Below are 12,495 nucleotides of genomic sequence, written 5' to 3'. Positions count from 1 at the left end.
CCAACACTATGAACTAAACAGGGGCAACTAACATTTCACCTGTCGTCTGCTTCTCTTCATATTCTTTGCTTTCGACGTCTCCTTTATGCGCCAAAAAAAAAGATCTGAATTTTTCATTCATTTCAGTTTGCGGGCTTTGCTCGTAGGGAGCCACACTGAATGGAAATTTCTGCTTCCTGAACTTCATAATCACCGCATCAGTAATTTGCAATTTTAGTACTAGATGGCAGCAACAATATTGTGAACCAAACAATGGAAATTCCCATTAAACGAATTTAGGGGCCGGGCCCCAAGAATTTTTCGGGTTGGGGGGGGGGGGGAGGAGAAGTTGCTTTTATTATTTCAATGAAAAATGAAATTGAACATTTATATGTGCAAAAAAAAAAAACATTCAACAGCTTCAGTCCTTTTCTCGACTTTGGGCCCTTCCCGGGCTTTTCGTCATGCATGTTTGTCAAATCTAGGCTAACCTCGAAGCAGAACCCAGGTGTGGTTACACCGGGCCTGCACTTCCTGGGCGGGATCAACACCACACTAAATATAATGCCTCACGACTGGCAACGATGGGTTGTGTGACGTCACGCTATGTTGGCCGAAGTGAAGCGGGATATTTTGCTTGTGGCACGGAGTCAAACCAACACCTCAAACACGCGGTAGTATTCGTGAGATATAGGCTTATGTATACATATTTTTTGTTTTTTTTGAAAAAATTTTGAAATGGTCTACAAATGTATTATGCCATTTTGCAATGGCAATTACAAAACAGGATCAAAAGTAGCAACTTTTGGGTTTCCTAAAGAAGGCGAGTGTAGAGAAAAGTGGATTCGGTTTGTTCATAGGAAAGATTTTATTCCAACCAAGCATTCTCGGGTGAGTAGTAATTAATGTTATGGTCTTTGAATAAAAATAAAATTTATTACCACTTACGGTGACCCGACCCGTAATGTGTTTTAACATGTTTATTTATTGAGCTCTGGAGAGAAATTTTTGTGCAATGTTACTATGCTCTGTTTTCATTACTTCTTATTTTCTCAATTACAATGAAAAACATTTAATAGTGAAAATTCTTTCAACCAAGATATTTTTTTTTTTCATTTTTCTTTAGGTGTGTGAGTTGCATTTTGCAGAGACAGATATAGAGAGGGAATCCAAGATGTTTGACACCAAGAATGGCAAGTTAGTTATTGCAAAGCTGGATAAGCCTCGTCTACGAAAAGGGGCTTTTCCAACAATAATACCTGGTGCCCCTTCATATTTGTCTAAAGCAAAAGCTTGCAGAATGAGCTTGGATGAAAAGAAGGAAGCTAAAGAGAATGAGCAACTTGCAGTGGCTATTGCTGAAAGTTTAAAATCAAAGCAAAATGAAGATGAAAAAGATTTTTTGTCATGTCACGAAAAACTTAAGGAAAAAATCCAAATCCATCTGAATGAAGAATGGTATGTATTGAAAAATAGCAAGGATATTATCATTGCAAGGGTAAGCAATAGTCCTAATGTTGCTCCTTGTATAACTCACTCTGTTGTGGTTTCACCGGATTTTGAGGTTAATGTTTTTATTGCATCTTGTAAGATGAATACGATTGGTAAGCACAGTCTACCAACAAAGAGCAACAGTTTGAAATTCTTTTGCTACATAGTTGACTGTTTGGAATCACTGGCACAAGGACATACCGATACTAATGACACATTACTCTCTCACATTGTTGAATGTATTGAACTATTGCATTCAAGAGTTCATACGGAGCAGAAAGATATACTAGAATTTTGCATTCATCAGATGAATAATTTTCTGCTTCCAACGACGAAAAGAACGTACAAATCACATTATCTTGTGTTTTTTAGTCTCTTACATTCCATCTCACCCCATGCCTACCGTTTCATGCGAGCTTATTGTTTTTTTATCATGCCTCACCCCTCCACGATAAAAAAAGTTTGTGGTGAACTGAATACCAATCCTGGGAAGGAAGTGTTTGGGCTTCATTACCTGCGATACATTAGAGAAAAGTTTGCCTCTTTGGGAGAAGCCGATAAAACTGTATCTTTGATTGTAGATGAAATCCATATAAAAAGTTTTTTTGACTACAAAGGTGGTAACGTAGTTGGCATGGCATATAATTCTACTGCAGCTGCTACATCAGCCCATGCATTCATGGTAAATAGTTTTTTCTCAAAATATAAAGATGTAGTATATATTTTGCCAGTGCATAATTTTAATGCTTCAGATTTTCATTCGGTAATCCGGAAATTGGTCAATGGACTAACCACCATTGGCTTTAATGTGTTGTGTATTGTAACAGATAACAACAGTATTAACAGCAAAGCAATGAGCTTTTTTTGTACCCCTAATCAAGTCAATATTGTTTATCCTCACCCATGCAATGATGCTAGGCTATTGCAATCTATAGAAATAGCCCCATTGTTTTATGTCATTGATTGTGTACACATTTTAAAATGCATCCGTAATAATTGGATTGCACAAAAATGTAATGATCACAGTTTTTATTTCCCTAATTTTGATTTGGCAGAACCACATCAAATGTATAGTGCTTCTTTTGGTTCTCTTCGCAAGCTGAGAGAAACTGAAGGTGAGAATCTTTTGAAGTATTGCAGAGGGTTATCTTTAAAAGCTCTGTATCCAACAAGCTTAGAAAAGCAGAATGTTAAATTGTCCTTGCAGGTGTTTGATCCATTTGTTGTCTCAGCCCTTCGGGAATTGGGTCCTAAGCACAATATCGCAAACTGTGAAGGAACTGCCAAATTCATAGAAATAATTTCATGGTGGTGGAATGTTGTCAATGTAAAAACACCATATAAAGGGGCACGTTTTAATGATCCTCAAAAAGAACCATTGTATTTTACTGATAGTGATAACAATGTTGTGTTTCTAAATAATTTTATAGATTGGTTGGATCGATGGGAGAAATATTCTTTAGATAACGGGAAGCTGTCTAGAGAGACCCATAACGCCCTACGACATTCTACATATGCGTTGTTAGAGCTTGGTGCTCATTGTGTGACAGATTTAAAAAAAGATTATTTTTTACCAGGATCTGTTCAGAGTGATCCATTAGAGGCACAATTTGGTAAATATAGACAGTTGGCAGGATCACAGTACCATGTGTCTATAAGACAGGTGTATGAATCGGAGTCGAAGTTAAGATTACAGAGCACCATGAAACTTTCTTACAATTCTGGTTCACGTGGTACTGTTACAGTAGATGACTTTGATGTAGACTCTGACAATTTGACGTATATCACAAATTTCTCTGCGTCCATTGCTAATCTTCTTCCTCAAATATATGTTGATGGAAATGATATTGAAAAATGTGAAGAAATATTGCCTATAATTGTTTATCTAGCAGGCTATTGTGTTTTTTCCATTTTGAAATTTCTTAAATGTAAATTTTGTGGTGAAAAGCTCTCTCTTGAACGGGAACTAATATGTTATGATAATTCATATGCATTTATCAACAAACTAGATAGAGGAGGCCTGGCATATCCTCATCCTGATGTTACAAATGCTGTCGTTTACAGTTATGTAATTGTGCAAAAATTAGTTTCTGATCCTCTTGAAGAGATTTTTCTTAAATGTCCTAACCAAAGAGATTTAGCTTGTGAACTAACTATGTTATCTTTAAGCGAATGCGACTTTGACTTCACTCCATGCTCAAATAAGCACACATTCAATGATGTTTTTAAGATTGTTGTCAAAAAATCAATCAATGCATTGTTAAAAAACTATTGTATTATTAAAAACAACACAATAAGTATTGCAGCCAATGGTAAAAAAAGAAAATTACAAACATTGAAGAAGTAATTTACTATAGCATATGCAATTATTAAATTTTTTGTTTCTTGTACCATATTCATTTGATGATTTTTGTCGCACCACAGTCATTTTCTGCATGGCCTGGGCTACCGCGCCTGTTGCACCATTCATTCTTTACTTACGAGGGTTAATCAGATCACAACCTAGAGTTTGTAGCAGATTCTTAACAGCAATATTATATAGCATTATTGTATTTTGTTACATTTTTGGCATTGTATTATCCATCGTATTTTTTTGCCTAACATTTTATGCATTATATTTCTGTTATCATATTATACATTATATGGAGGAAACCTGGGCAGTGTGGGTATTAGAGCTAGTATGTCATATTTATGGCATTGTGTTATAAGTTGTATTTATAGAGTATTGTGGTAAACATTTCTGGCATCGTGTTTATACTTTATATTTCTGGCATCGTGTTTATACTTTATATTTCTGGCATCGTGTTTATACTTTATATTTCTGGCATCGTGTTTATACTTTATATTTCTGGCATCGTGTTTATACTTTATATTTCTGGCATCGTGTTCATATTTTTGGCATCGTGTTTTATACTTTATATTTTGGCATCCTACATATTTCTGGCATCGTGTTTATACTTTATATTTTTGGCATCGTGTTTATACTTTATATTTCTGGCATTGTGTTTATACTTTAAATTTCTGGCATCATGTCACATACTTCATACTTTTTGCATCGTGTTACAATTACATTTCTGGCATGTTATATACATTATATTTATGGCATGCTATACTTAATATTTTTGGTATGTTATATGCATTGCATTATGTACATAATATTTGTCATGTTATTCATTGTATTTACCATCCTCTTGTGCAGTTTAATTTGTGTCAATAAATGAAATAAAAATATTTTAATGTTGTACTTGACTAGTTTGTTGGGTTTCCCTCCCCTCCTTGTTTGTTATGGAGAAAATTCCTAAATCACCAGAAGGTAATGTTTAAATGTTAAGATCTGAATATTTAGCTGCCAAAGATTTCACTAAAAAACTGAAGTATTTGTTGTAAGATAAAGTAATCTTTTCTAGCATTATTTTAGTTTTGCTGCATTTTTTTCATGAGGCAATGTTATTTAAGAGCTGCCAACAATCACCATTAAAAATGCATATGCTATTACTTTGAGGACCAAGAAAAAATATTGTTGCAGAGAGATCATTACATTAAGATTACATGTACAGTTAAATCCTGTTATAAGGAACTCTCTCCCCTAGAGACTGGAGAAATAACTTTGTTATAGAGGAATTCCAGGTTTTTTCATTGTTCCCATGAGATATATCTAGGAGATTAGAAAAGAGTTAAAACAAGATTTTTGCCGCCTGCATATTATCAGTTACTACCAAATTTAAAATGTTGGCATCTCTTCTGAATCAGTTATCAGTGTCCCCATAAAATGAGTTAAGTATTTATTTCACGGCATAAAACTTATTTTTTAAAATAAATATATCAACTGATCAATAATGTATTAGTTTTATTAAATTCGGTTCTTCATTGTGATTTAGAGCGAAATATAGATGGTTGTGCCATTTCAAAATTTCTTCAAAAAATATCTTTATAGATGGATTTATCATGGTGAATTTTTTTTTTGAGAGGAGTTAAACATTTTAGACGGCAATTCCAAACCAGATTTCAAAAATGTTATGGAGGGTTATATTGAGTATCATTGTAGCGAGGTCTCACTTTACTGTTATTTTTAAATTTATCGCGAAATTAAAAATCCCTTTAAATCTGTCTAGTAATTCTTTAAAAAAAAAAAATGCACGAACATCGCATTTTAAAAAAAAGGGAAAAGTCTTGCAGTGAAGCCGATTGCCACCAATGCATTTTCCTCTGAGCCAATTCGTGCTGACGTCACATTCCAGTTCCGAGGCATTATTTCTAGTGTGGTGTTGGCGGGATACGGGGGAGTGATGAAGTCGACCGATCTAATGTATACATATATATATGAATTGGCATCATCATCGTGGCCCCCGAGACTTCCAAGTCTATCTCCGCCTATGCTGCACTTTACGATAGTAGAAGTGAAAAAATATATGTTACTGCCAAATTCCGAAGTTAGGCAATTCGTGAACTGGCCAGCACAGTTGATCCGGCCAATGTGTGAAATTATGGCTTTTCCTCCGGCCCCTATATATCCCTACACATCGATTCGCTGTCTTCGTCACGTTGGCGTATTTTTTGTGTGATAATTATGGCCATTTATAATTAGCTATAGCTAATCATTATTATTAGGCTTAGCTATGGCAACCCTAACGAGCAAAGAAATCTGAATAAAGATATTTTAGTGATCCATTTACAGTAGAACCTCTCGATAACGGACACCCATGGGACCAATAAATTTTGTCCACTAACGGTTAGTATCCACTATTGGGGAGGTACGATATACAGTGGAACCTCGTTTATACGACTTTGTCATTTATACGGCGTTTGGCTTCGGTCGCAATTACTTTTCCGCACAGTAGGAACCAATCGCGACCGAAGCCAAACGCCGTGTTAATGTCAAAGTCGTATAAACGAGGTTCCACTGTATATCGTACCTCCCTAATAGGGGATATTAACCGTATTGATGATTATGACGACGAGACGATTGATTTTTATGCATAACCACTGGTGTATCTCTTTTCCGCACAGTAGGAACTGATACACCAGTGGTTACGCACAGGACCGTCTTGAGAGCATGATGGGCCACCGGGCCAAGTGATTTTCTGAGGCCCTACCGGGCAAATTCTCGAAAATTTCAAGCCAATTTCATTTTTGTGAGGCCCCTTTTCTCGATAAAAAAAGTTTGATTGAATTTCACTATATTCACACACACTTCTTTTACCGGAGATTAGGGGCCGTTCAAGTATTACGTCATCACCGATGGGGGGGGGGGTTCCGATTTGCTGACTTTTGATGACAGGGGGGGCGAGGTCAAAAATGGCTAAAAATGTTCTTACGTAATACTTGAACGGCCCCTTATGCATAATTCTCAAATAGAGTTAGAAAGTCTGATAAATACGGAAAATTTTACAACCTTTCTTCTCTTCATTAAACCAATTAATGATTTTTACCTGTACATGGTACGTGCACTGTACATGTTCTGCGATAAAAATGAAATTAAATTGAAGTACATTAAGTGTGAAGAAGAAATAGACGGTCACAACACACACACACACAACGTGCAAACCAAACCGGCATTACCGTTCCTGGACCATAGTTATGTTTAGTTAATCAATTGATTGACGGATTACTTTATTTACCAAAACGAGCTTGCGATTATTCATAATCTCCGTTGAGTATAATAAATTCTTAATTCATGAACAAAAATTCACAAATTAGTTTGTAAAAAAAGTTTGCGTAATTTTACTGTCCGCTATCGAGAGTGTCGCCTATAATGGGGAGTGAAATACATGAAAGCCCTATTCAGGGCGGGGGTTCCGAAAAGTGCCCGAAAATGGGAGGTGTCCGATAACTGGAGGTTGTACTGTATAAGCAAATATAAAAATCGACATTTTGGGATTGGCCAAAGCCCGAATTTCGTACATTAGCCAGATAAACTGGGCCGGTCAGTTCGCGAAGTGGCCAAGTTCGGACTTTAGCAGTAACATACCATCAAAAATGCATTTTTTTTTTTTTTTTTTTTTTGTAGCAAACCCGAATATGAAATCGTTTTAAGGGGAAAAAATGACTTTTCGTGATAGAAAAAAAAATGGATTGCATTTTTGGAATCACCCGTCAAAATAATATGTAATCCAAAACTAAAAAGGCTTTCAAAAATTACTTTTTGTAGACCTGTATATTCTATATGAAGATATAGACTAAATTATTGTACCCTTGAACCACCTGTTATGACTCCCCCATTTATTTGACTTTCACCGTGAGAGACTCCTTTACAATATCTCACGAACGAAAGGGGACCATTGTTTTAAATAATGTAACAAATGAGCTAAAGCTATCCGTCCCAGAAAAAGCCATTGCGATTTTCTACGCACTAGGCCCACGTCTTCCAAAGGCGGCCCTGTGAAAAGCCACGGAACTGAAATGTGTCAAATATGCTGTCAAACCATGAAATTTAAAAAAAAAAAAGTACATTACTGAATCGAGTTAAGAGCTGAATTCAATGAAGGAAATCTTATTTCATACCTCTGCGAAATAACACATTACGGTGAGCTAAGCTATCCATATTCTAGAACGAGGGTGGGTGGCCAACAACTGCCCGGGACAAGATCAAAAACTATTATATTTTTTACATTAATTTCGAATGACGAAATTGTCATTAATGTGGTAAAAAAAAATTATTTCTGATTTGACAAAAACAATATTTATATTTTCATCACACAAACACAGAACCTCTTTATACGCTTTGATATCAGAAAACCTACTGTGAGAGCAGTGCCGTCTTAAAGCATGGGCCTACCCGGGCCTCAAGAGAAAAGGGGCCCCTCACAAAAATGAGATTTGTTTGAAATTTTCTATAATTTACCTGGTAGGGCCTCAGAAAAACCACTTGGCCCGGGGGCCCATGGTGCTCTTAAGATGGCCCTGTGTGAGAGTTATGGAAGTGACAGTAGCAGAGATTTTTTTTGTGCAATCGTCGGAGGTCAGTGACGAGCGAAATATCCCTTAAAAAAACAAAGAATTTTAACTAAGTTTTTCGATAAAAATTCAAAACAAATGTGCTGTTATCACAAAAATTAGAAACGTTGCCTGGTTTTTAGTTCATACAAAAATTGCCACGTTTTCAAGACAAATAAATTCAATTGGTCGAATGGTCAACGCGTTTCAACCATTCGACCAATTGAATTTATTTGTCTCGAAAACGTGGCAATTTTTGTATAAAATGTGCTGTTGTCTGTTGGTAAAAATATCCGAACAAGTATTTCGCCGAAAAAATAACGAACTAGAAAAGCATTGCACGGAATTAAAAAAAAACAAGTTTCTCAAAATATCTAATTATTATCTCTTGTTTGTGATAAACTTTAAACGCTTTATGAAATTAACACATCCTATTATCCACTCTAGTTACAGCATCAACATTCATAATTTGCTGAAAGGGGCCGTTCAAGTATTACGTCATCATCGAGGGGGGTGGGTTTCCGATTCGCTGACTTTTGATGACAAGGGGGGAAGGGGGGTGTTTGGATAATGTTTACGTCAGCAACCACCCTTTATGAAAATATGAGTTAGGATTCAGAGGGGCAGAGCTGATCACGAATTTTGCTGACAGAGTAGGGGAGGGGGTCAGCGTTTTGCTGACAAGGGGGGGGGGGGGAATGGGATCAAAAATGACTGAAAATTTGCTTACGTAATACTTGAACGGCCCCAAAGAAAAAAAAAAGATGAATAAGTTTTCTTCGCAATTAAGAAATTGCAGTCAACAAAGCTAAAAAACAAAAAATGCGTGAGGCACATAAAAAAGATTTGGCCGAACTGCAAACAACTGACATCATCTCGAGGATTAAAAAAATCCAACCATAAAAATCTCATGAAAATATTAAGTTCACCACGCGTTCGAAAAAAAAATCGGGGAAAAGATCACGCGAACATCACGTTTCTATCACGAAGTGCTTGGAAAAATATTTGGCAACCATGAAGAAAACAAAGTCCAAAATCCAGCCATCAGTGGAAGGAAATTTTTCTAAAACCGCACATAAAGGATATACTGACTTCGCTGAATCTAATGAGTTGCGGAAAAAATCAAACGAGTCACCCCCAAAAATGTTTCCAAGTCCAGTTTTGAGGACATGCGGAGTGGATCTTCTGACTTCGGAAAAAATTCTAGCTAGTGAGGACTTAACCAGAAGCAGCCCAAGTTCACTACCAAAGTACTAACTAATACACGTGCAATGATAATAACGGGGGCCCGTCCTTTTTCCCAGAGCCGGGTGAGGATTCCGCTGCCAACTCCAACTCAACGTATCACATGTTCGAGTTTGCAAAGTCCATCTTGAAGGATATAAGGGGCCGTTCAAGTATTACGTAAGCAAATTTTTAGCCATTTTTGACCCCCTCCCCCTCCTTGTCAGCAAAAGTCAGCAAAACGCTGACCCCCCCCCCCTCCCCTCCCCCTTGTCAGCGAAATTTCGTCATCGGCTCTGTCTCTCTGAATCCTAACTCATATTTTCATAAAGGGTGGTTGTTGACGTAAGCATTATCCAAACCCCCCCCTCCCCCCCTTGTCATCAAAAGTCAGCAAATCTGAAACCTTCTTCCCCCCCCCCATCGATGACGTAATACTTGAACGGCCCCTAAGTGCTGCTCAAGAAGGATAAAGAAATCAGTCCTGGGCAAATTCTTCACTGAAGCCGGGAATATTCTCGTCAATTACTATGACTTTGAGCCAAGAGTTGCCCTTGAACTCTAAAAACTTTATTGATGCCATAAATGTTTTTTTCTTCTCAGTATTTTTTTGGAATTCTAATAATTTGTGTAATTTCCCGATTTTGACAACATTTCTCATGCACAACTACATAATTACTGATGTACATTAAGTACACCTTCCTAGGCTGTTAACTAGTCCGTCTAATCCCACCATCAGCCCTGAGGGTCAGGCAAGGAGGGGGGGGGGGAAGAAAATACCAGAATATGATCTGGTAAGAAATTGTAGTCCATGCTGCAGTTCCTAGTCACACAGTTTCCTTCTGCGCTGATCTCACTGACTGTGAGAGAACATATAAATACTTGTTTCCAAAAAATGAAGAGTTCGGTTAATATTTCATTAATAATTATGTATAATTAGCTATAATACCCGGCGCTGCCTTCAATTACTGGAAGGACTGAAAAAGTGACAAACCATTATAAAGGCATATACATGTCCGAAACGCATTCTAGAAAACCGCGGTAACCAAAGTAAACATTCTGAAAGTGATTGTTAAGGTCCAGGAACCATTGTTGCCCGCAAGTTCTTTTGCCCATTTCGGGCATTCACTTTACTCTGACAAACTTTTAAAGTAGCCTGTCGTTCAAGTCAGGTCCCGTTTGGTATACATGCAAAATTTGGCGATGATAGATCTAAAATTGTAGATTTGTATAGAGAACACATACACACCATACAGACAAACAGACAGGAAATCTATTTTAAATAAACAATAAATCAAAACTGCCGACTGGCAGTCCAGTGGTTAGGGAGCTAGCCTCTGACTGAGCAGGTTTGGGTTCGAATCCCGGTTGGGGCACGGATGTCCACTAATGCTAACAAATTCCCTGGACAGATCGTAACGACCTCTTGGGAATACGTGCTGACAACTTTATATAGAAGATTATTATTTAATTAAATGAACAATTTAGTTATATAAATCCCGTCAAAATGTTTGTGGCTCTCCGATGCCATAGCAAGCAATGGACTGGGTGCGACTTGGAGTTCACTCCCTTCCCTTGTGCGTGCGGCTTATATACCGGAGTTTTGTCCCTGCTGCGGCCAGTGACACTGCGTCTGACCATTACTTTGGCCCTCGAACAGAGAGAGAAATTGACCACGCGTGTTATGGAATAAACGCAAACACGGTCCTTCCTTATCCTTGAGACAGAAGCTGATCAAACACCCAGACAGAACAGATCCCACAGCTTCCCTATTACGGCTATTATTTTCCACTTTCCAGTCCGAAGGAAAGTAGATTCTTATTTATTCAGACTCCAGTGTATAAATGTATGAGAAACACGTTAAATATTCTAGTTCAAGATGGCATTTGCCAATGAAAGAAATAAGTGAAAGGCATCTTCTCGGATATGTGATGGACAACAGAGTTCTCTGAATCAATTTAGGGGCCGTTCAAGTATTACGTCATCATCGATGGGGGGGAGTTTTCCGATTTGCTGACTTTTGATGACAAGTGGGGAGGCGGGGGGTGTGGATAATGCTTACGTCATCAACCACCCTTTATGAAAATATGAGTTAGGATTCAGAGCGGCAGAGCTGATGACGAAATTTTTGCTGACAGGGGGGGGGGGAGGGGGGTATGCGTTGTGCTGACTTTTACTGACAAGGGGGGGGGGTCAAAAATGGCTGAAAATTTGCTTACGTAATACTTGAACGGCCCCTTATGCATCACTGCAGTCGAACCTTCTATAACGAGCTTCAAAAGACTATACAGAGGGCCTCTCTTTAACGGACACCCGTGGAACCGAAAATTTTATCCGCTAATGAGAAGGTACAATATGCAGATGGTCACATTTATATGACGTTTGGCTTCGGTCACAATAAAAGTGATACATCGCTGGTTATTCATAATCACCAATCGTCTTGATATAAAGAAAGTTTGATTAAATTTCACCACATTTATATCAATTTTATCGACGATTATGCGTAATCCCCCAAAAGAGTTGGGAAAGTCTAATAAATATGGAAATCTATCTATCGCCCGACATGCCCGAGGCATGTAAAAATTTTGACCGGGCATGTGCTTTTTTCGACCGTGTGCCTGAAAAGGGCGTATGGAAAACAAAAAATTTAAACACTTCCGTATTGTTTTTTGTTTTTTTTAATTTTAAATTTCTTCATCGACAATGATGCAGGTGGGTTCCCACACGCATGCGTGAAATTCCACAGAAATGCTTCCTTCGGGAGCCATGATGCTAATGTGCGGTGTAGTCAACGTATTTTGATCTGTTTTAACGGTTCCAACATTCAGCAGTCCGGTGGTCCCCACATCCTGAAGCACGACCCCTTGG

The 12,495-nt window shown here is 37.7% G+C and overlaps 1 protein-coding gene across 1 annotated transcript; it reads left to right on the top strand.

Annotated features, from left to right (window-relative positions):
• Nucleotides 1-544: 544 nt before the first annotated feature.
• Nucleotides 545-5,422, top strand: LOC149070127 (uncharacterized). Its single transcript, XM_089249276.1, has 4 exons — nucleotides 545-870; nucleotides 1,106-3,326; nucleotides 3,480-3,538; nucleotides 5,405-5,422. The coding sequence occupies exons 1-4, from the start codon at nucleotides 718-720 to the stop codon at nucleotides 5,420-5,422; spliced, it is 2,451 nt and encodes an 816-aa protein (XP_089105402.1). The 5' UTR covers nucleotides 545-717.
• Nucleotides 5,423-12,495: the final 7,073 nt, after the last annotated feature.

This window comes from Pholcus phalangioides, unplaced genomic scaffold (assembly GCF_987345545.1).
Source record: "Pholcus phalangioides strain wild (caught in Gottingen) unplaced genomic scaffold, Ppha-v1.0 ptg000022l_1, whole genome shotgun sequence".
Taxonomy (NCBI): Eukaryota; Metazoa; Arthropoda; class Arachnida; order Araneae; family Pholcidae; genus Pholcus; species Pholcus phalangioides.
Note: the sequence above shows the minus strand (reverse complement) of the source record. Positions and strands in the feature narration are given on the sequence as shown.

Bases quoted from the DNA above. Each gene is read 5' to 3' on its own strand.
- LOC149070127 (XM_089249276.1), top strand. From the start codon at position 718: ATGGTCTACAAATGTATTATGCCATTTTGCAATGGCAATTACAAAACA. The intron at 871-1,105 runs GTGAGTAGTAAT...ATTTTTCTTTAG, and splicing joins TTCCAACCAAGCATTCTCGG to GTGTGTGAGTTGCATTTTGC. The intron at 3,327-3,479 runs GTGAAGAAATAT...TCAACAAACTAG, and splicing joins TGGAAATGATATTGAAAAAT to ATAGAGGAGGCCTGGCATAT.